Source organism: Larus michahellis, chromosome Z (genome assembly GCF_964199755.1).
Source record: "Larus michahellis chromosome Z, bLarMic1.1, whole genome shotgun sequence".
Taxonomy (NCBI): domain Eukaryota; kingdom Metazoa; phylum Chordata; class Aves; order Charadriiformes; family Laridae; genus Larus; species Larus michahellis.
In genome coordinates this window covers 4,511,491-4,536,589 of record NC_133930.1, presented here as the reverse complement: position 1 = coordinate 4,536,589, position 25,099 = coordinate 4,511,491, and the positions used below count along the sequence as shown (strand labels likewise).

The 25,099-nt window shown below is 44.0% G+C and overlaps 1 protein-coding gene across 1 annotated transcript in view; it reads right to left on the bottom strand.

Moving 5' to 3' along the window:
• Positions 1-25,099, bottom strand: part of LOXHD1 (lipoxygenase homology PLAT domains 1) — a 157,123-nt gene that overhangs the window by 37,449 nt on the left and 94,575 nt on the right. The window contains exons 29-36 of the mRNA XM_074570573.1: positions 24,818-24,934; positions 20,228-20,390; positions 17,129-17,283; positions 15,503-15,712; positions 13,950-14,073; positions 9,141-9,349; positions 3,844-4,029; positions 986-1,113 (exon numbers count right to left, since the gene is read on the bottom strand). Of these exons, the coding sequence (XP_074426674.1) occupies positions 986-1,113; positions 3,844-4,029; positions 9,141-9,349; positions 13,950-14,073; positions 15,503-15,712; positions 17,129-17,283; positions 20,228-20,390; positions 24,818-24,934 (1,292 nt within the window). The remainder of the gene's footprint in view (positions 1-985; positions 1,114-3,843; positions 4,030-9,140; positions 9,350-13,949; positions 14,074-15,502; positions 15,713-17,128; positions 17,284-20,227; positions 20,391-24,817; positions 24,935-25,099) is intronic.

Below are 25,099 nucleotides of genomic sequence, written 5' to 3'. Positions count from 1 at the left end.
CACCTACAATCTCTGCCACTAGAGCATGCCCTGAAGTGCCAAAGCTAGATGTTTCTTAAACACCTCCAGGGATGGTGACTCAACCACCTCCCTGGGCAGGCCGTTCCAGTGCCTGACCACTCTTTCCGTAAAGTAATTCTTCCTAATATCTAATCTAAACCTCCCCTGCCGCAACTTCAGACCATTTCCTCTGGTCCTGTCATTATTTACTTGGGAGAAGAGGCCAACACCCACCTCTCTACACCCTCCTTTCAGGTAGCACATCTGGGCAGACAGATGTCACCTTGTGTCCTTTTTGTGCCAGCTGCAGACAAGCCAGCTCCAGATACAAAACCGCACGGTTACATTAACACGGCACAGAGCCTGACCTAAGAAACCCACTTCTCAGCAGGGCCCTCTGATACCCGCTCAGGCCCTGGCATCATCCCTCCCATGGCTTCTGGACCAAGCTAGATGACATCTGGCCAGCAAAGCAAATGGGAGGAGAGTCAGCACCTTCCCATCACAGCCACTTCCCAAGGCAGGTGTGTGCAAGTTGGTTTGTCTGTCTCTCATTATGCAGTTACTCATGCATTCCCATTAAATAATGTTTAAATTAAATTACTTATTTTTCCACAATAGCAGAAATTGCACCTGTGGTTTCACGCAATGTCCACAGTTCCCCTTGGAGTGGATGCAGGACTCCACAATCCGTATTTTTGTTCGCAATGCTTATCTCCATAGCCACTGAGGAATAGGTTAAACAAAACTTCTACAAATGACAAAGGATGGTTTCCCTGGCTACACAGTGCTCTCCCGTCCTCTGCTCTGCTAAATACATTGCAATAACACTTACAAAGGCCCAGTTCTGAATCTATAAACACAATGGGAGCTTGTCTTTGTGTTTCAGTGGGAGCACGATCAAGGCCCCAAGTGCTTCTTGACTTGACGCTAGAATCTGTTATTGCTCCACTTCTGACCAACAAAAATGACAAAGTTACTATACCTGTCTCCATTTTTTTCCAGTTGCATCTCCTCAGTGTTCCCGTTGGATCCAAAGACAGTCATGAAAATACTGGCGTCGGTACCACCACTTTCGATGTCACCAGTCACAACCGTGACTTCATAGAGGATCTGGTGAGGATTTGAAACAATCAGAAGGTCTCATAAGCTGTCCTTAACCTATGCAAAAGCCTGGGCAAAGGGCTAGACAGGCTTTGCAGGAGATCTGCTTCTTTGCCAGAAATGGTTACAACACAGCTTCTTGGTTGCTCGCCACACTGTGGTTCTCATAGCCAAAGCTGGAGGTTGACACTTGCTACAGGACCTTCCTCTTTGCATGATCTATGACCTTTTCTGCAGATTTTCTCAGCCTAGAGAGACTCAGAGTGAGACATGTTCATTTTGACAACCTTATGCTTGGGGAGCGATGAAGACCAGTTGAACTGCTTCTCCATGGAGTCAAAACCCTCACGTCAATGTGCGGATCACCAACCCTCTGCTACTGCCATCTCCTCCCAGCCACCTCCCAGCACTGCAGACCTCCATACTGCACCAAATTTTTGCCTTTTTTAACAAACTGCTCCCAAAGACACAAGTTTTTCTTTCCCTTGACTTCAAAATATTTCCCCCAAGTGTTCGGTGTCCATCTGGGCAGCATGTTGTCCAACAATAGTAACAGTTTTAAAGTCTATACATCTGAACGCTCCCTACAGCAGAAGAATGCAGCTTTCCTATTTCCCAGCGGGACACACCCCGCAGCATCGAACACGGAGTGTTCCCACATCTCGCACATTAAAGGTATGCCAATTTGTGACAAGATGTTTTGCATCATTTTCACCTTATTAGCCTAACTTTGTTCTTTTCTCCTGACATGTGAATAATAAGATTCAGAATGAAACATTTCAAAAGCGTGCAAGTCCCAGCGGCTGTCAGCGGCATTAAGACTTTTAGGCCACTGAGATGCTTTCAAGATCGTACCTATGGTAACAAGACCCCTGGATGTAAGAGGTGGAAGAATACCAAGAAACAGCCCCAACAAAACATATTTCAGATAGCGCACTGCTAGGCAAGTTTTATTGGCCTGAATTGTGACTGCCACATAAATAAAGAGTGGAAAAGAATAAAGTCATAGAAAAATTATTTTCCAAGCTTGTTCCATCCTGACTAACCTGTCCATCACATATTCATCTACATACATTTTAAATCATAGCAAAGCATCATATTTGCTATAGGTAGGAGAAGAAAAACCCTTTTACCAATGCATTAATGGTTTTTAATGACCGTGGTGGACATTAACTAGTTTCTCTATGTATGGGGAGGCAAATACTCAATTTAAAGCACAAAGAGGGAATATAAAACCAAGAAGAAAATTAAACTGAAATAGGTATGTATGGCTGTGCAAGAGTCAAGCAAAAGCAAAACAAAAAAGCATTAACTTTCCCAAAGACATTAAACAGGTTAGTCTTCTTTGAACTCTAAGAAAAAAAAAAAATAAATGCGGTTTCTGACTATAGCTATTTACGAGGGAACAGTCCCAAATTCCCTCAACTGGGAGACTGATCAGAAAGTCAAATGCGCACTTCTGATTTCATGTCTCAAGCATCTCCCCTGATTTCCTTCAAACCTTTCAGCAAGTTTCTGGCCCAACATCATAGGAAAAACAATTAGTTAGATGTGTCTATTTTTGGCATGCTTATGAGAATAAATATTCAGGACTGGGCTTTTAAAGGAAGACTGAACATAAGTCTTCATTAACATCCACTTCAATCTATGGGCAAGCCATCAGCTCACCGATAGGAGTTTGGAAGCCTTATCCAGGAGGCTAAACAACTGACGGGAAGTTTTTAAGAGATTAGGTTTTAACCTTGGTATTCAGTCTGAGGGAGTTTTTTTCCCCTCTTAGGTCAATTCTACCACTGAAACCTGCGTTGAGTTGTTGAAGCCTTCACAGATGCTAAAGATGTTATCACATTTCTGTGTGTCTGGGAAACAAGAAAGATTTCAGCAGAACATCTTTAGCTTGGGAATCGAGCGGCATAAAGAAAAATTAATGTACTACGAAAGTGTAACCTCACTGTAAATAGAAACACATCTATAGAGATTTTAAATTGCCATACAGGTATTAAACACAGTATTATTGTCCCATTCATCCAGACTGTTATTTCTGTTATAAATCTTACTTCCAAAATCAGCATAGCTCAGCTTTACAATTTGTACTTGGTTGAAATATGGCATAGCACACTTTACTTCAAATTTCACATATAAGGATGAATAGACTATACAGCTTTTTTCATTGCTTATTCAACTTTAATCACTTATTAATTTCAAAGATCGAGCTTACAAATGTCTCCATGTTTCAACAACTTCCAGTTATTATTAGTTTCTAACTGAATTCAGTTTCCCTCTCCTGCATTAGAGAAGATGATATGTAGCTACTCTATGCCGAGATTAAAATATCTCCACTACTCTAATTTAATGAGTTAGAAGTATCTCCTCAAACAAAACATGACGGAGTTAGATCCCACCAAGGTGTTCACCCAGCAGCTGCTCCCACTCTATGGGGTGACGCAGTGGGTGCTCCCGGTGTGGTGACAAAATGAGGACATGCTGAACTGTGTCCCAGCTGCTCTGCCCTACCCTGTCCTTCTGCCTGGGCCACTGCTGCATCCAGCCAGTGCTCTAAGTGATAATGACACTAAACCAAGTCCTAAAGATTTTGCCAAAGAAATAACAAAGAGACCCTCTGCAAGTAAAAGGCTTAAACCACACGCAGAAGTCAAAGTAGGAGAACTGTTGACACACAACCTATATCAGCACAGGTCCGTGCAACAGCTAAAGATACAGGATGAGCCCAGAGCCTACCTTGAGGCCAATGTTAACACAGTCAGCATCCAGGATGTTGAGGATTCGTGAGGTGAGCCCATCACCTTTGTCTCTGGCCAGCCAGCACTTACAGACAAAGTTATACATGACGCCTTTGGTGGGCACGACGATGGTGAGTTCTTCCAGCAGCCAGCAGCTCTCAGGGGTAGCGCCATCATGCCCCACCTGTGAAAGTCAGCGAGAAAACGCCTGCTGGTGAAAGAGGATTTCTTCGGAGGAGAGACCCCAGCTGGGGGTTTTAACCAGTGATGAATGACTATGACAGTGATGAATGACAGGGCCACGAAGATGATCAGAGGGCTGGAGCACCTATGCTATGAGGACAGGCTGATAGAGCTGGGGTTGTTCAGCCTGGAGAAGAGAAGGCTCCGGGGAGACCTTATAGCAGCCTTCCAGTACCTAAACGGGGCTTACAGGAAGGATGGGGAGGGACTCTTTATCAGGGAGTGTTATGATAGGACACAGGGTAACGGCCTCAAGTTGAGAGAGGGTAGATTTAGATTGGATATCAGGAAAAAATTCTTTACTGTAAGGGTAGTGAGGCACTGGAACAGGTTGCCCAGGGAAGTTGTCAATGCCCCATCCCTGGAGGGGTTCAAGGCCAAGTTGGATGCGGCTTTCAGCAGCCTGGTCCAGTGGGAGGTGTCCCTGACCATGGCAGGGGTTGGAACTAGAAGATCTTTAGGGTCCCTTCCAACCCAAACCATTCTGTGATTCTGTGACTAAGGGTGTTGACTATGCACGCGCTCACATAAAACACTTGCATGGTGGAATGGAGCAAGCTGTGAAATAGTTTGTGCCATTGCTGCCCAACAGGCAAGACATCAGTGTACATGGCAGCTGACGTGGGCAGGGAAGCTCAGGTCATCGGCTGCTGAGCATGAGGGAAGTCCCCAAAATAAGCAAGGTAGACTGGACTGACCTACGTGAAAACAAGTCCAGTCTCTTACCACTCTACTTCTGCTCCATTGACTTCTATCTTCTAGATTGCTGATCTCTGTAGACACATCTCTCCAACCCCTTCCACTGCTGTTGCAACACTTAGAAGTGTCTATCCAAAGCTTCATAGCCAAGATGAACGATGCAGCTGGACAAACACCCACATGTATTATTCAAGTACTCCTTGCCTCACAAATCCACGCCCAAGTCAACTATATGTAACAGGCTGTTTCTCTGCTTCCCATCTCCTTAAACTGCAAAAGCTCCAGGTTTGCATAGGAGCCAACAGGTGAAGCTTACATCTGTAGCTGGTTGATTTTCAAGAACAATGTCCTCCAAACTCAAGAATGGTCCATCCTGGAGAGCAGGAAGTCACACAAGGGTGGTAGGAAGCCTGCATGGATGAACAAGGGCCTCCTGACAAAACTTTAATGGAAAAAGGAAGAATACTAGACGTGGCAGCAGGGAGAAGGGACCTGGAGAAATAGAGAAACACTGCCCAAGTGTGCAGAGATGAGGTTAGGAAAGCCAAAGCCCACCTGGAGCTGAACCTGGCAAGGGCCATGAAGAGCAACAAGTGATGGTCCTACAGGTATATCAGCAGCAAGTGGACGCCAATGGTGCAAACTTCTCCAAGAAACTGCATACATCCCTCTTAAAGAACATGGGTAATTCATCCTGGGGCAGACTTATAAGCATAATTATGTATCCCAGCTGCTGTACGAAACTCAGTCAGCTAGTCACGCCAATGAGCGATCTGTACATAAAAGGTTGAATAAGAGAGCTACCTACAGTTCATTACTTTCAGAGCAAGTGTTGTTTGTGTCATCACTAGGAAAATGAGGTCCTTAGCTCTCACTGGTTTTGTTTTTAAAATATTAGTATATTTAGCGTTGCTCAGAAAAGAATTTTTAATAACAGGTTCATTAAGGGCAATATATCTGTGGTATCTTTTTTTCCCCCCCAAAACAAGTGATCTTTTTCATCTGACTGTCTCAGACATCACTGCTGTTAGGAGTATTATTGCTATACTAATGTCTGTGCAGCTGCAGAAAATTAGAGTTAACCGCTGGAGAAATTCAAGTCTACAATGGATGCATTAATTCTCGGATTCCTGGGGTGTGAGGTGAATGGGAATATAACACTTGCCTTCCCATTCCCTCTCTGCCAGTTTGGCTGCCCTTCTCCCAACCCAAAGCGCCTCAGAGACCTGTTGCAGGATGGTGCAGACGAGGCGGTGGGGAAAGTTCAGGGCGACGGCTCTGCAGTGAAGCAGGGACAGAGCAGCCGGAGGAGAAATCCTGATGAGCCCATTGAAGTCTGCTGCTCTTTTGGGTTTGTTACAGCCACCTCCTAAGGCATCATTCCAAGACTTTGCTAGGTACCTGATTTTCACAGCAACCTTTAACTCCATTGGTATCAGTCACTGGCCGGGAGAACGTATCCTGCACATGCAGTTGCCTTGGGGAACCTGCACACAAGCAGATTTCCAAGGGCTCCAAGAACAATGTTGTAAAGCCTGGGATAAACTCACCAGTGCTGAGTCTTCCTTGTGGCTGGTCTTTTAGAGCAGAGCACTGGGATTTGTCTTACAATTCCAAGCAAATCTTTAGATAGAGCATGCCGATACAGTGAACGACCCAAAGCCGTGGCCACACCAGCAGTGCAGCCTGGACGTTCATACCACTATCACAACAAGTTGTTTGGGCTGAGATTTTCAAACTGGGTTAGAATGACAAAATTCCCAAGGCAGCTAGATTCTTGGGCTGTTTGAAAATCTTTGAAATTCGTTCCCATGGCCCTGAGGGACTGTTGAGTACTTCACATCCCCAAGACTAAGAAACACAATTTGCACTGTGCAACTCACAAACACGTTGAAACCCAACAAAACAACAGGGGAAAATGGGAGAGAATTTGAGTGGTAGACAGAAGGAAAAGATGCCAAAAAACGGGGTTTCTTGCTTATTCTGGAAGGTGCAGAGAACATTAGAGAGACCCAAGGGTCTTCCAGGATCAGATCCCTAGTCAGTGAGGGACTGGACTTGCAACGCTTTGCAATCCATCACGCTTTGTGCTTGCTATGGAGGAAGGCTCTGAACCAGAGGTGGTTTAGAAACGCAGACCAATGCAGGACTCTTCTGATCACACCCGTGTCCCTCTGCAGCAACAGCAGTCTAGGAACAGACATGCTCTCACTAATTAGGAGAAGAAATATTAAAACTTGCTTTCAGAACACAGTATAAAGTGCCTATACCCAACAACTTTTATTATTTATTTTCATGTCAGCGTGTCTATTAAAGTACACCAGTACAGTAGTAAATATTATATCTGTGGGCTTACAAGACAGGTATAAATGGGCCCCTTTCAATTTACTTCACGTTCCACTGTTTCTGCCTTCACTATAGCATATTTGCAGCAGGAGAATAACACCAAACTAAAAGTGGCATCACGCTGCAAATCTTACAATCCCACTAAATCCTGCAGTCTGCTGCCTGGGTTATACAGAGGGCTTCTGGAAACTTAATCCCCATGCTGTGCTGTTTTCACATGGTAACTCATATTCACAACTTCTTGCCTTCTTCCAGAAGCAGCCAAATGCCAAATCTGAGCACGAACTGTTCCTTGCTTCTCCCAAGTAGATAACTAGCAATTTTCAGCAATGTCCCTGAACACTGCAATTTTCTACAAGGAAAATATGGACTGATTCCATGGCAACTGCAGCAGACTGGCGCATCGATGTCATCGCTGGGACGTGCATCAGCCAGAAGAGACCTTCCAAGCAGAGGGCACTGCATGAAGGAAGGCAGAAGGCCAGGAGCAGATGGCTCCTCCAGCCACGAGCTGGGGGGTTACAAACTAAAAGGGAAAGATGAGCACAAGGTGAGGCAGCAGACTGGTGAGATCACTGAGGATAGGGGTGAAAGAGGGCTGAAGATCACCACCCAGCTTGAAAGCTATATGTTATTTCTTTTTCTAACTCTCTGCATTTCATTTGCAACCTTTTCTCTTCTTTCCCATTTACAATACTTTTCAAATTATTTGTTGTCCTTGCTGCTGTCTATTTCCAAGCATTTTCTTCTATTTTCTGCTATTCTCTGCCCAGCCCTCACCCTACCTACTGTCACTTTTCCAGCGACCCTCTCTATTTCTTTCTTCATCCAGCCCCTTCTGTCTCTCTGACACTGAGGGGACATACTGACTTTTTCCTCCCTCTCTATCCCAGCCCATGGCTGTTCCCATGTGCACACCGTCTGGAAGAGAAGGATTTATGTACTTGCTTCACTTTTAAAGTTTGACCTAGAGATGGCTAGATAGAACATGCCGCTAATACTCATAATATCCAGGCACTTGGAGTGCATTAAGGAAATGGCTTGATAATAAACTCAAATCTAGTATGGAGACTTTTCAAGGTGCCAGAATCCGTTGCTTGAACAAAAGCTAATGGCAGTGCCTCGGTCTATCAGCTGCTACAACAGGACATACAACTGCAAAGATTTTTTAATTAGTTATGATTTCTCTCTTTATATTTCTTTGACTCATCTCCTTCTGAATACACAAGCATGCACACCGACAGGTAGGTTTACCGCAACTCAGGGCATGGGGTGAAAATAAAATTAAATAGGCTCTTGAAGTCCTTAGATGCTGTGGGTTTCAGCTCTTGGGGGCTGGAGCAGGCTTTTTGGAGTTGAAACTGCCATATGAAATGATGTACACAAATTCACTGGAAGATTCATGTGGAGTTTAAGCTCAGTGATGGAAAGTCTATGCAAATTCCGTCTCCCCAAGCCATAGCAGGAAAAATGGCTCCTGTACTGAAATTTATTTGTGTACATTACTTATGAACGATGATTAATTTTCTTCTCTAAGCCTGGGTCCTCCAAGCTGTAAAAACAATTTTCATGTTTAACTAGAAAATTATACAAGATGTGTTTCTCACTGCAGACACAATTTATGAAAGCCAACTGGAAGCAGTGTAAAAATCAACTAGGAAAAAGACTGAGAGAGGACTGCGTCCTGGGAAGCTTCACTGCATCTGTCAATAACAGGGCTTGACTAAGAAAAACCAGTGCCAGAGATGGGACAAAACCGGGATATATTACAACTTCCTTATAATTAAAAATTATCTTCTGCCTCCTAAGGGTTTTGTGAGCTGTAAAACGTACTTATTTTCAGGTTCAGACACATGTGAAATCTCATTAGCACATCCCTCATTACATTCCTTTTAGACCCAAGTGCCTTTCCTTCACTGCTAAGAATAACAGGAACATGTGTTTTCTTCGTCCACGTATTTCATATATAGTTATGAACACAGTGCTTGCGCTGCATTCACGAAGTACCTCCACTTTTTTGATCTCTCCAACGTCTAGGCCCCAAACAGAGAATTTCTCTACGGAGCCATCTGCAAACTCGTCTTTTTCTTCTGGGAGATCCAGCCACAGCCTCTCCGTCTGCACTTTCTGAGGACCCATGATGATGATGAACACTCGGCTGTCGGTGCTGGAGTCAAACTCTGTGCCCGTCGTGACGGTGATGTGGTACGGGATCACTGCAACAAACAGGGGTTTAATCATCAGAAAACCCACACACGTACACATTCACATGAGACTTCAGAAAACCAGGGACTCATCCCATCAGAGGGAGCAGTTGCGTATGCTAAATAGGTCCACATCCCATTGGACTCATTCGGAGAAGGGATAACACCATGCTGCACTGGGCCACAAATGTGCATGGGAGACTACCTTCCCGTGCACGCTTGGGACTGAATTCATCAAGGGTTAACTTCCCTGGACAACCCTGCTGGCTGCCAGTCCACATTTCTCCCTCATAGAGAACAGAACAGCAAAGGGCTTGGATCTTTATTTACACCAGGAGACCTTCCTGAAGATGAGACCGAGCACCTAAATCTTAAATAGACTGTAAGACCAGAGCGATCTTACGCTCACTGTTCAATAAAGGCAAATAAATCTATGCTGACTCCAAGGTAAACCACCGCTGACTGAATGTCCCAGCACAACTGCAAATGTTCTTTGTGCGTCATTAAAGGATTGCTGTGATCGATGGGGCTGCTCAGGGTTTCAGCATCCCTTTGCAAATCCAGGCAAACTAGGAATAAAGGTAGGTCACACAATATTTTTATATATTGCATAGTAATAGCAATTCAGAGAAAACCCTTCAGGCCAAGGCTTGGGACTTAGCAGGTTTTTCTGTGGTTTTCAGAAATTTCAGTTCAGCTGTTAAAAGGGAGGAAGTGCCAGACTGCTTTTCAAGTGCTTTCCAAAAGCTCATTTGGGTAAGCCGAGCGGGTGGTGCAGAATTAGACGCTGAATACTCGTTTGATTTCTCAGAACATTTGTGCAGAGCTGTTCAAACCATTCTGACAAGACTCGGATCTCTGAAACTTGCCTCGTCACAGACCTGAAACTCAGCGTGGCTTCATCATCGCTCTTTTGATTTAAAAAAAAAAAAAAAAAAGTTTATAAACCTTGACAAAAAACGGTTGGCTTTCAAATCATCCGGAATTGACATCTATTTTTGCTTTATGATAACTAACAACATTTTTGGGGTGGGGGTTGTACTAGGAGCTCACATCAAGCTCAGAATGTGTGTGCAATATCAGGGAAGGCATGAATTCATGCTGACCAAATCTGTTCTTACCTCTGGAGACAGAGCAGAACCCAAAGAGATTCATTGAGCCCCAGTCTGAGGATTTTGTGTACCAGCACAACACGAACTGAAGATTAGGCAAGACTTTTTCTCCCCTTTCTGATATCATTTACATTTCAGTGTGCACATCATCATAATGATATGCAGTGCATTCTTCACAAAATAACCATTGGAGCTGCTGCTATTAGCAGGAGAAAGGGTTTAGCTGTAGGCAAGACAGATTTTACAAAAATATGTTGAGGGGTCATGCTTAGAACAGCTCCAGACTCCTCTTTTAAATAAAATATATTTTGAATGGGGGCAAAATTTTCTTTCATACGGTTTTTACCCTGTTCTCCTGTGACAGACTAAGTTCACAGAAGTACCAGCATTTTCAACCGATGTTGCATCCTCAAGCAAAGTACTTGAAACACCTACATGAAAAATGAGAACTATGAGAAATTGTTATCATTTCCCACTTTAAATAATGGATACAGAGACATAGAGTAGCTTGCTGCCAGGCGGCAGGAAACACTGTTTGCTGTTCTTTCCTTTAAAAACTAGAAAAATGATCCTTTAGTGTGTTTATCTCACCTCTTCATTGTCTCCCTCTTTCTCTGGGACTCCATAGTTCTACTTCTTCAAACATGGGAGAATGCAAAACCCGGGGTAGGTGGCCACAGCAGGACACCACAGGTCCTCCAGGCCACGTCCCTTTGCCCCCTGCTTCCTGGAGTCCCTGCTCAGAGTTCAGGCTGTTTGAGGGCATGTGTCCCCCTGACAGGGGGTTGGGTTTCGTTGGGATGTAGACCACATCATTTCCGGCACTGCCTTCCAGCATGGAGCAGGGTTGCCAGTTCGGATCCATGCAGGTACCTAGTCAACAGGACCTTCCTCTGTGCTCCATCCTCACACCACCTCCTGTCCCTCAAAGGTATTCACCATCTGAGCATGGCAGAGTCAGAACTGGGCTGCTCGAACTGTCGCTCCCTTTCCCAGGCACCTCCCAATACCACTTCCCTTAATCAAGTAATTAACAGATGGCCTTTTATCCATCTCAGGAGGTGGCTGTCTGGCTCACAGAGCCCATCTTATCTGACATTCCTTCAAGAGGCAGTTTCCTTAATGAGGCCATGTCACTGCAACAGAGATAGTGGTGATGACAAGCTCCAGGACTCAGAGAAGAAAGACCACCCTGGCACAATGGGGATGATGGGAACTATCCTAGCTCTGCTGGAGAGGGGTTCTCATGGGAGATGCTGATGTTTTACCCATTATTTGTGAAACTACATGGAATGCCAACGTGGCAGATGTTATCCATTGTCTCACCACAGAAGTAATATCAGAAGGAACATGGGAATCACTTATTTCTCGTTTGAGGACAATATGGGATTACAAAAGAAGGGTTGCCCCAAGACACATGGGTTGCAGAGCAGGTTAAGAAATGTCTACTTCACAACTTAAAGGCGTGGGACACGCAACCCAGGTATCACATCGCAACAAGCTACTGGGCCTCAGCTGAGCTGCAGTAATCATTTGTGAGTTCCCTTGGACCATGTCAGTGAAAGCTATCTAAAACTCCTAAGCCAAATTACATCATTTTACACTTGGCTTACCACGGAGGTTTAAGTGTAATTATTTTGCACTTGCTGTGGACTAAGCGCACGTATACAGACAGTGACTGTGACTCAGCTGCTGCCCAGTTACTTGTTACAACACAGTATCTTAACCATACATCCAAAATCTTAATCTAAAGCTAAAAGACCCCATGTAGGATGACAACAAACTGTAGATGCAATTTAGATGATAAGATTTTCCTGGAACACAAGGGTGGTTAATCAAAAGGCATATAAATACAGCGAAAAAAGCCCGTGTGGTAATGGAATTATAAGAAAATATCGACGGACTGGGAACGTTTTCCACAAAGGTTACTTCAGCTGATGGACATTGATCTTCCAGGCTTCCTTCACATCCAGGACAGAAATAAAACCCGCACAACGTTCCCACTTCATATCAGCAGCAGCTGAGCATGACTAGCCTCTCTGCAGGAAAGCTGGCCTTTCAGACACAGTCCGGCATGTTTCACTTTTTATAAGATGCAATCCAGAAACAGCTGTCTCAGGAACCAGAGCCTAAAGATGAAGCTCTGCACTGGAGCCACCAACCGTTTCCATCTGTTATTTGAGCGGAAAACTCAGTCCAGAGTTTATGGGCTCCCTATCTTTCAGCAGCAGCGCTCGCAGACCCTCCTCCCCTGCCCAGTTATAAGACAGACCACTTTCTAGAAAAGAACAAACTCACCTGAGCCCTCTCAGTCGAAGTTTGTTTTCTGAGAGCCGAGAGACCTATCTGTGCTCTTGCTCAGCCCCCCGTATCCCACTCTCCTCCCAACCCAACAGCTGCTGTGATGCAGCTACATGTTGTAAGGAAACAAAACCTGGAGCGTTCTAAAATAAACCATTTAAATTCATATTAAACAAATATCCTTGGTGATGAGGCACTACTAGCTTGATCCTGAAAAAGGGAGATGGCTTAAGCATGACAAATAAAGTCTCAGGAAATTCAAAGCTTTCTTTAGTAATTCAGATCCAATACGCTACATGAAACATCATCTTGAGTAGGTCAAAGAGATATAGGAGCAAAAACACAACTGATATCAGCAACAAAAGTTACTTCAAGGAATCATGTGGAAAAGAACCTCTGACAATCCAAGGGAGGCTCTTTTGGTGATAGCGTGTCTGACTACGGTCCTTCTCACTGCAAAGGGCTTTGGATCCTTTGAAGGACATTTCAGACAAAATTATACAAAACTTGCATAAATTCTTCCCTTAACTCTATCATACCCCAGCGCTCAGAGGGTACTGTCACTTCTCCCCACTCTGAAGTGCTGTCTGCAATGAAGCTGGTGGAGGAAGAGGAAGAGGGAGTATGATTCTTCAGGTCCGTGGGTTTCTGTCTGGGGAACCCCTATGTATGATGTTGACCAGCTCCTTTTCCACATTGGGTGGTGTGGATGCACTCATCTGACTTTAGGCAACATGATTTGGGTATTGCAGCTGGCTGGGAGGCCCCTGTGCCTTTCACCTCACCACAATAGAAAAGAGCGTCCCCTTGAATACCCACCCACCTAACGATATTGTCACATTGTCCAAAGCACCACACTGCCTGGAGAACGTACGTCTGCTGACAATGGAGAAGTTAATTCTGACAAGCTACAGCATCACCAATTTCCACAGGAGAGAAAGAAGAGGGTTAGAAACACTGAAGTTGATATGAACTTCATGGCTTATTTCACTGTTAGGGTCGGAGAGGTACAAGAAAAGCAACAAACACAGAAACACAAGCACCGTTCCAGCCTTTCCCAAAGCGGTCACAACACAAGGAGAAGAGAAGCAATTTGCTGTTCTGCCTCTCCTTGCTCTTCACCAGGACGAATGCAACCTCTCAAGCACTGAAAGCCAAGAGCACATGCATGCATGCAACCAAACACGGCGCTCGCTCACATGATCCTTCTTCTGCTGCCTTGACCAAGCTGGATTTTTTCTTCTCCTTTAGGTTTGCATTGCTATCCTGACTCGACAGGCTGAGAGACGAGCCATCCAGGCTGTTTCGCTCACCATCATAGCTCTAGTTGGAAGGCACGTATGGGAAGGTAATGAGGTTGGGTGCTCAAGTGTCGTCAGCTCTTCCTAAGTGCCTCCAAGAACAACATGAGAAGAAATCCCTGTAGTTCCCCAGGTAGCTTTTTGTTCAGTGTAGCTCAAATAAATGTGGCTTGTGATTTACTGCAGGTCATTCATTTACTTCATTGGTAACCTTGACAGGCCATTTTGGATGCGTGTTATAATAAAAGAAAATATAGTGGACCTAATGGACTTTAATAGTGTGTTGTAACTTTCCTCTACTACCTGTGCGAGCAATAGCCACAGAAAATTCAGATGGGTGGGACAGTGCCGGATTTGCTTATCAAGGCACAGACTGCGGTGTCAGACTAATTAACCTATTACAGGTCAAAGCGCGTAAGAGGGAGAGTACTGCAAAGGTGAATGATACAGAACATCTATTATATTTGAGGAGTTAGTGCAGATGCATTCGGTGTCATTGTCCAATAAATGTGAGGCTCTTACCATACAGCCACGTAATTAAAAAAAGAAGAAAAGTGATTAGGTTTTCCTCATTTTGAATTAATACGAGCAACAGGGTAAGTGTGACCACAAGAATTCCTAGCATTGTCTGCTGCAATTTTATGAGGGAGCATATGGTAATACTCATCCATGGTGTAACTCTTGTTACGTCCATTCTGTTGTATTCAGGATGAGTCTGGCCCAAGTTCATTGATGATAATTTTAGTGGTAACTGTCAATTAAAATGTCACTGCATTTTGCAAAGTGGACTCCTTAAATAAAATGGACTTATAATCAGCTGCTTTATTATGCCTCACTGTATAGAAGCAAGAGGGGTCTATTAATCTTGTTTGATAATTTTAATTAGTGTATGTACCTTGAATTCCAATTAGCTATATTAGCCTGATAAAGCCACAGCAAATGTGCAAGCAGAAAGTGCATTTCACTAAAAAACATTTGGTGCTTCGAGTGGTAGCAAGGAAACTAGACTTTTTATGTTTGGCATTGGTAGAAGAAGTTGCTGAAAGATAAACCCATCCAGCCCAGCAAGGATGAAGTCAAAGGACCCAATATTTTGACCTGAGGACTTTGAATAGTGGGACCCATATCTAACCTACTTTGTGGGCACTGCGAGGACAGCAGCAGGGAAATAGACTCTACTGTGCATCAGCAAGGTATTTGACTCTCAGCTGAAGAGTTTCTCTTAGGCTCCTAGATTTTCCTGTTGAAATTGCATATTAGAGAGCTAGTGATACTGGGCTAAGAGTGGCCATACCTTCGGCGCTTGTCTGAAAATCACAAATTCATTTTGGACAAGCGAAAAAGTTTAAGTCCCTAATGATGTGTCTTGGACTTCAAGCAGATATTCAATCATTTTATGTTTATTACTAGCAGGGGATTGGGATCACAGTGGGTTTGACCCGTAACCGTACCTGTTCATAAAGTGTACGCTCTATCTTTTTGTCCTCTTTCTTTTTAGAGAGCCAGCGCTCACACAGGAAAACAAACGACTCCTCCGTGGTCTCATCCAGGATCTCTACTTTTTCCAGGAACCAGTCAGGGCTGAACATGCTATTGTCGTGACGAATCTTGATCTTGTACAAAATGCCAAGGTCCACAGCCTGTATAGTAAATGTGTCCTCCTGCAGAGTGTTCAATAGCAGTAGCTTCTGTTAACGAGCTCGCAACAGATCATCTACCAGACAAAAGCAAACGGAGACTACAGAGCACAATATGTGTTTAAATTCCGTCTCACGTGATGGTGTTTGGTACACTGAAACTGTTCTGCAGGGAAGTGTTTTGAAGCCTGATTCTGCTATGAGGGGAGCTGCACAAAATGTCACTTTCACAACCGATTACAATATTGAATGCCCGGAATTTTACATCCTGTTTTTTAAGTCTAAGTAAGATTTCTCTTTCTAATTGTGCTGGTTTTGGCTGGGGTAGAGTTAGTTTTCTTCATAGTAGCTAGTGTGGGGCTATGTTTTGGATTTGCGCTGGAAATAGTGTTGATAACACAGGGGTGGTTTAGCTGTTGCTGAGCGGTGCTTACACAGAGCCAAGGCCTTTTCTGCTCCTCACACCACCCCACCAGTGAGCAGGCTGGGGGTGCACAAGGAGTTGGGAGGGGACACAGCTGGGACAGCTGACCCCAGCTGACCAAAGGGATATTGCATACCATATGGCATCATGCTCAGCATATAAAGGTGGGGAAGAAGAAGGAAGGGGGGGACATTTGGAGACACAGCATTTGTCTTCCCAAGTCACTATTACGTGTGATGGAGCCCTGCTTTCCTGGAGATGGCTGAACGCCTGCCTGCCCATGGGAAGCAGCGAATGAATTCCTTGCTTTGATTTACTTGCACCCACAGATTTTGCTTTACTTATTAAACTGTTTTTATCTCATCACACAATTTTTATAACTTTTACTCTTCTGATTCTCTCCCCATCCCACTGGGGGGCAGTGAGTGAGTGGCTGTGTGGTGCTTAGTTGCTAGCTGGTGTTAAACCATGACACTAATCCAGTTAGATCTGCACGGACAACGCAGATAAAACAATTTTTGCCATCATTATATCTGAGTATGTCCATATGGGGCTGTGAATATGACTCATGGACTGAGTACAGATTACAACTTTCGGAGTTATTTTTCCAAACACAGCCATAGTTTAGGTCACATCAGTTTATCATGCTCTGCAGTGAATTGTGGTATATACTATGTACGTGCAAATCAGTTGCACAGAGGCTACGGGAATGAGAAACCTCAGGTTTTGTGCACTCTCAAATCTGCAGCTAACAATTCAAGCCAGTTTATATGGAGCAAGCTCATAATTTGTCTATCAGTGACTTCACAGAAACATCTACCCCATTTGCTGCAGTGCCGGTCGGTTGTAATACCCAGTTGACAATCCATACAAAGCACTTTAAGAGGTAATGAACATGGTAAATGGAATCAATCAATTCATCCCTCATAGGAAAACTCAGCCTATAAAGACAGTCATGGACTTGTTAGGTTAAAGACTGCGAAATGGAAAGTGTTATTAACCCATTGCATCTGTACCTTTCCTCTTTCAAACTTGTTGAAGTTTGTTTCAGATTTGCTGAGTTTTCTCTCTCCTGTGTCCCCCAGGTCTCCGTAGATATTTAGGAAAACATTAGCATCTGTTCCAGCACCGTAGATATCTCCGGTGAACACGCTGATCTTGTACGTGTGAACTGCAGAAAGAAACGGAGACGCGATTTCCCACCAGGTGAATTATCAAGGTCTATCTTGTATACTGAATTTACCTAAGAAAATGGTCCCCAAACTTTCTGCTCATCACTCAGTTCTTGTAGGTCTAAAATCCCATATGCTTTATCCTCCCAGGTTTCTGGTAAGGATCCACAGATTGGAGAATCACTGGGCTGAAACTTGCTGACCATCCTTTTCTCCATCTAATCAATGCCTGTGTACTGCTTTGATCACATAGTTCACAGTTAAAAATGCAAGGAACCATTATGGTGATTACTGGATGCAAAGTCGATAGAGGTGAGGGAACTCGGCACCTTTTCATACAGAGGCTCAAGGGACCTACATCTGAGAACAAGTGATTCAGTGTTGTGAATTCTTAATACTCCACTTTCCATAAACAAACTCCAGGGATTCAGATACGCAATTACTACCAGAGTTAATGGCATGTATCTCTATAAATTCCCCAAACAGAAAGAGAACAGGTTTGTGGGTCCTTTTGCTGAGACAGTATTTAATTAAGGAAGTTTTGGAGCTGTACTGTTTAAGTACCCTTTCTCTTTAGCTTGCTCAATGATGATCCAATAAAACCTCATCAAATCTTTAGTAATGTGCTTTACTAAACCTGTTAAATACTCCTATTTTGCTGCTCTTTTCCCAATTACATAAGGAAAACAAACAGTTACTGAAAGCATCCTCACCAGGAAAACAATTAGGGGCTGATTACCCTGGTGGCATAGGAGCCTTGGAGAATGCCTCCTTGGAAATACCAGGGCAATGCAAATGAGGAAGAGGCACAAAGTCTTAGTTAGGATTCTTCTTTGTATGTTAACAGCATCAAAGAAAATGTCTATATTGTCTTTTTCTTCTGTACCTATCTTTCCCAGTAAAACAGGGCCTATTCCGCTTCATCGTCCATGACAGATTTCCATTGATTTCCCTAAGAAATGGATCAGGATCATCACCTGAGACCATTCACCAGTCTAGGTGCAATGCCGGGTTTTCTGGTTTACCTCTCCACATTATGTCCTGCAGTGTTACAGCTTCATATTTGAGAGAAAACTGCTACATTAATAATGAAGGAGGCAATGCATATAGTCTAATTAGTCAATGAATCCCTCTTTGGTTTTTGCCTGCCGGTTCTAGAGACCTTCAGGACTGAAATGTAGTTTACTACTTGAAAGACGATCCTCAGAACACCACAACCTGATTTTCCATTGCTGTCACTTACGCTGTGTCACTGCCCAAGATGTATGAGGACTCAGGGAGATGCAGAAGACAAAATTCCCATCCCAGATATTTTATATCTAAAGCAGAAGTTCCCAAACTCTGGCCCTAGCTCCCAGCCAAAAGAAACCTTCAGTTATCCAAAAATCCTGTTCCGTAGATTGTAAAACTTGTTTTAAGGCTTTTCCATTAGAAGGAAAAAATGAGTCATCCAGGTTAGTTAACACATGGTAACTAATGCAAGGCAAAGCAACAGAAGTTAGTAAGTTAAAGAAAATGTCATGCAGGCATCTAGCAGCCATGCCACTGACTAATTGGTATTAAAACTCTCTTTGCCTCTGCGGGAAAAAAATCTCCCATGAGCTACCATGTAGTTCCTAACAGGAGGAAAGAGCACAACTCTCTCCTCTAAGGGCACAGTGCAAAGGCTGTAGCCTTCCTTACAGCAAGGCACCTCTTCCCTTGGCGATGGAAAACACAATAGATATAAATCCCACCCTGATAATGGTGCACTGTAAATGCAAATCAGACTCTGAGAGAAAAGAAACAGGGAGAGAAATTATTTTCTCTGTTGAATCATCTTGTTGCCAGATGTAAAAACCAAGGATGAAAATGGCATCTGAATTCAGTTTGCTCTGCTGAGGAGGTAGGGAGGTTCACGACTTCTCTCAAGGGCAGAAGGAGCTTGGGTGGGAAAAGGAGTCCTAGAGGAAAAAGAGTTAGGAACAGCTGGGCATACAAAGAATCAACGAGTTTAGGATGAAACTTCCGTTCTTAGAACCACAGAATCATAGAATTGTTTAGGTTGGAAGGACCTTTCAGATCATCGAGTCCAACCATCAGCCTAACACTGACAAAACCACCACCAAACCGTGTCGCTCAGCACCAAGTCCACACATCTTTTAAATATCTCCAGGGATGGTGACTCAACCACTGCCCTGGGCAGCCTGTTCCAATGTTTGAGAACCCTTTTGTTGAAGAAATTTTTCCTAATATCCATCCTAAACGTCTCCTGGCACAATTTGAGGCCTTTTCCTCTTGTCCTATCTCCTGTTCCTTGGGAGCAGAGGCTGACCCCCCCTGGCTACATCATCCTTTCAGGGAGTTGTAGAGAGCGAGGAGGTCTCCTCTCAGCCTCCCTTTCTCCAGGTTCTTGTTCAGTTGCTTTGGTCACCAGGAGGGCCAAGCACTGAATGTGAACGCTTTATAAGATGGGCTTAGAGCTGCATAAGTATTTATTCTCCTCCCCAGAGACACTTTAATGAGGTGACGGTGGCTGCCTACAACCAAATTTTTAGAGGATGTCCATATGTACCTGAAGAGCAGCAGGAAAAAAAACTTTGACAGTAAAGAGGAGCATAAATCAGACCGGTAGGGTAGGAAGGGAAGGTGAAGTTGGGCAAAGAAGTAAAGATGTTTGCAGAGCCTGGAAGACAAGATGGAAGAATTTTGTTAGGCATCAGCGGAGACATGCAAACTATATCTGTGTGAAAGGGTGGCTGTGACAGTTTTGTAAATGCCCTATGGGAAAATAATGGCATTATTGCACAGAAGTGCTTCAGGTATAAAAGAGGCCAGAGAACAAGAAGGGAAAGAAATGTGAACAGTCGTATCAGCATTGCATTTGCCTGAACCACACATCCACATGTTTTATTTGAAAAAATCAGATTAATAGGTCCCTACCTACTCCTAGGACTATGTTACCTTCTAATGGGTCTTCAACTTCTTCCTCTATCTGCTTGAGTGTCCCGTCCTTCATGAGTTTTTCAGTAAAAATATCAGATGGTACCAGTTCTCTGATAATCTCGCCGTCGTCTTCAGACTTTGCAAGCCATCTTTCACATGGAAATGTGATGGTTTCTGAGCCCTGAAGTAAACAGGACAGAGAAAATCTCTTCAAGACAACATGAACACATGTCAGCATTTCTCCTTTGAAAATACTCTGACTTACAGGCGAGGATTTTTCAACTCATGTATGTATGCATGTGTATGTAGATGCAGAGCTGAAATACTGTACAGAAATATATTTCCTCCAGAAAGAGGACATCTGAGGACTCTGAGAAGAAGCACTGAAAGTGTAGAAGAGAACAGTATTCCCACTGGCTGCGTGAGACTGGCTGCAAGATCCAGTAGATCTCTGCCCTTCCCAGTTTTCGATCTTGCAAATTCCTAATCAGGACCGCACCATTCCCGCCGAAGCCGTGTTTTACTGAGACTCCACAATCCCTCTTCAATCCTTATCCAGGCAGCATTCCCTTTGAAGTCAGTAGGGTTTTTTTTTCTGAGTCAATACTTCAGGATTTTGCCCTATAATTCTGTGACTCAGGCCGGTTTCCAGGCAATTCCCATACGTGCATTAAGAGGAGAAAAACAGTGATTTAATTTTTGATCTTTTGTTTTTATTTCACTTTGGTGGAAACAAATATGATTTCTATCATCAAACAAACAAAAACAATAGAACATGTGTTTTCCACTTGGTAAACAAAATCAATCCCAGACTACTCATTAAGAACAGACTCCTGTGAGGCCTCCAAGATGGTAAGAGGCAGGCGGCTTTCTGAGTCCTGGGCACCCCAGGCTATGTCTCCATAAAGAAAGGGGCATGAGCCATCATGCAACTTGCAGAGCCCACAGATGAACTGAAGAAAAAAAAAAAAAAGTTAGTTTTAATCTCACAGTAACTAAATAAAGGAAGAAAAAGACGGCACTGTCCTTAATGTCAGCTTCATCATTTCTCTCCCAAGTATCACAGGGGCTTTCTTTCTGCTGCTTCCAGTACTCTGTGTGCCACCACTTTCATGTATAACTTAGACATTAATATTGTCCACCTTAATTATTCTCATGTAATTATTTACCAAAGCAATACAGTGTCCTTTCTTCATGATTTTTACTACTTAAATGGCAAAATACTAATACATAGTGAAAGAAGGAAATTGCTCTCACTGTAGCAATATTGAATATAGTTATCGCTGTGTACTGCAGCACTGTTCTGCCCTAAGCTGCCGGATCCTGCCCTCCCTGACGCCGTCACCGGGGAGGAACAGGTTCTGCACCTACCATCAGAGGTGCACTCCAGTCACGGCTAACCTGGAACGAACAGGTCATCGTCCCACCGTGCACAGATCACAGACAAGCTGATCTGCAGGAGCCAAACCCCTCCAAGGATCTTGTGTGATCCAGTGTCTTCGGTCTGCAGCAGAACCATCCTTCGAACCCACATAGCACAAACCTTCTGCTGTCAATAAAACACCATTTCTCCTCCTCTTCGCTGCTCCCTGCGGTGCTGCCGTTTTACCGCAGGCTTGCAACACTTAACTCCATAAGGCGGTTTGGAGCATGACTTGTACAACACAGTGTGAAACAAAACCTGCAGCACTTTAGATCACAGAATCATAGAATCACAGAATGGTTTGGGTTGGAAGGGACCTTAAAGACCACCTCGTTCCAACCCCCCTGCCCTGGGCAGGGACACCTCCCACCAGCCCAGGTTGCTCCAAGCCCCGGCCAACCTGGCCTTGAACCCCTCCAGGGATGGGGCAGCCACAGCTTCTCTGGGCAACCTGGGCCAGGGGCTCACCACCCTCAGAGTGAAAAATTTCTTCCTAATATCTAAGCTAAACCTCCTCTGTCCCAGTTTGAAGCCATTACCCCTCATCCTATCACTACATGCCCTTGCAAAAAGTCCCTCTCCAGACAATTTCAAGTATTTTACTTTCAAGTGTTATTTGTGCTGTACAAGCAAAACACAGCACCTAATGATTGGCCACATGCCTATTTCTGCCTCCTCACTTCTGCCCGGGCTGTCTGACCACGTAACCTGTATAATCTCACTGTAGCTGAGCCGATTAATAGTGCTTATCAACCCCACCTACGTTCTGGGAAGAGAGGGCTCTCCAGAACGACGCTTCCGTGCTGAAACTCTCTCCTCCCGGCAGAGATCCCACTTCAATCATGTCTCTCGCTGAAGCTTTTAACTGCTCCTAAACATTCATAATGTTGTCTGTACGTGTCATTGATATGAACACTGTTTATTTGGTAATAGGATGTCTAGGGACTTGAGTGCCTGCACAGCGGGGCATAATATGCAGTTACCGCAAGAGTTAATTGTATCATTATTGTTAATCACCATGTCATTGCCACAGTTTTTATTGGAGTTTCCTTGTTAGTGATTGCATTAAGTGACGTAAAGTGCACTATTTTATGTTACCCATGGCAAAATCCTCTTGCAGCTCCGAACAGAATTTGTTTCATTAGAGTCTGAGTCTGGCCCTAAGCTGAAGCAGGGGAAGACAGTGTGCTAAAAGTCAGTGCTTTGCCCTTCTCCGAGTTGTAACAAATGAAATATAATTATCAGATATAATTGGCGTGCCAAGACAGAGCTTTATTGGCACGCAACAATCCTAGTTGCCTACCCAAGTGCTTTCAATTTAATCTGAAAAGTTACTGACCTCATTTTTCTTTTGCAGCATTACAGTTACATCTAGACACATCTTAGCAGTCTGATCAGGTAGCACAGCTTTTAGAAGCGTTGGCAGCATATTGCTATCCTGTGGCAGGTCATAATATCCTGCGGCTGATCAGCGGCATCATGCAGTGCTCTACTTTCTTCTTTTTTCCCATGCCATAATCAAAAGATCAGCAGAATTGTAAATCTCTCCGTTTTTAAGTTGTTCATGGTTTTCCTCCCTCCACCTTCCTGGGTTTCTCGCTGCCTGTCCTTCAAAGCTGCTGTAATGACTGCAGGGGGCACAGCCCTGAGACCCTTTCTAGGCTAATGGAAGAGTACCCAACATGGAGCTCTCGGGAGCTCCCCAAAGTGCTCCCAAAGTTAAGGGTAGATGTAGAAAGAGGCAGCTCAGGAATCTCTTTTCCCTTGGTTTCCATACCTTTGTGCATCCCTCTCTTCATCTTCCCTAGTCTATGACCAACAATATCTCTCAAAACAACGTCATCTTGTTCATTAACTTAATGAAGCTGTATGAGGCAAGGGTTGGTCAATACACAGATAGAGGGTCTGAAAATAAGAGACTGGCAAAAAGACGATAACGAGAAACAAGCAAAAGGCTTGTGAAGAGGCTTGTACAGGAGGGTACAGGCTTGAGCATGATGAGGAAGGTTCAAGGCAGGCCTTTGATTTATCATGAGGCAGAGAGACGAAAACATATCCTGGAAATTTTGAAGGAGGAAGCAAGATGAGAAGTAGGTTCACCATGACTGAGCAAGCTGTGTTTACACCAACACTTGATATTAGAAGTCAATTCAGGAGGTGGAAGACCTGAGCATTGAGGTGGAGATGAAAGCTGACATCCCTTCAGAATAAGTGTAGAAAGGACAAGAGCTACTGCTCCAATTCTGAACTGATCCTGAAGAGGTAATCTTCTTCTGATCTTCCCTGCAGCCACACTCATTCCTGTTCCTACAACCAGCATGGCTGAGGAACAGTTTCTTATGTGGACAAGATCAAGATGACCAAGCTGGCTGCAGTGCCTTAATCCTGTTGACATGAGCAACCAAAAGTCCTAGGACCTACTTGATGGTTTTTATATGAGAGAGACTTGCACTGACAGGCATTTTTCATGTCTTAATTGTACTGGCTCCCTGCATTTATTCTTCCAGAATTAAGAGACTGATGAAGTGATTTCTTGTCCATGTTTAGCAACAATCCATTTTATTTTAAAATGGTACACCCACTTCCTTCCCTGTGATTGTTCAAAACAAAACTACACATGAAAATACGAAACTTTCGCCTCTCATGTCACCCAAACCCACCATTATCTAAGTTAGCCTTGGGCACTCTGGTGCAGTGCAGCACAGGGACATCTGCTCAGCCCTGTAATTCTTAGAAATGGGTACAAACTCCGGAATTTCCCCTCTCAGTCCAGCAAGCAAGTCATGACAATGTTGCCTCCAAACCCAGCAGGCAGATTCCTCCTTCACGCAAAAGATAAAGGGTTGCAAAGGCCTCCAAAAGGTTGAGGAGCAACACCACTGCTTTGCTCCCCTCCACTGCCAGGAGGAAATAACTCTATTCTAGTCAAAAGGTACAACGAGAACAGCATTTTTTAAAAAGCATTGATTGCAGAGTCTTATAGTCAACATTTGGAGAATAAAACATGGTAATACATGTTTGTTGTCCCCAGGTCCCCAAGCTCTAGCAAGTTCATTAGTGTGCATTGTTCTTTAGGGAATAATTTTTCACTGTTAATCACAATTTGTATACAGAAGATGCGCTTTGGGAAATGGAAGCGGCTGCTAATGGAAACATATTGCAGAGTGCTGGGATTCGTAGCATACCTTTCCATTTGGCAACAGTCTCCGAATGGCCACACGGTCCAGATGCCATCCCGAGTTCAGTCCTCCACCCTTGTGTCCTATGCGAATCTTTTCAATAATGTCACCAACATCCTCCAGCTACAGAAAAACGACCAAAAAAAATAGCATGAACAACAGGTGGCTTCTGAGACACCACCTCTTTAGCTTCTTCCCTATTTTTCCAGTCTGTATGAAGTCCCACAGGAGCAACTATTAGTGTTGATAACAATTACACCCTAACTTGCATTTTGGCTAAAGGGTTTC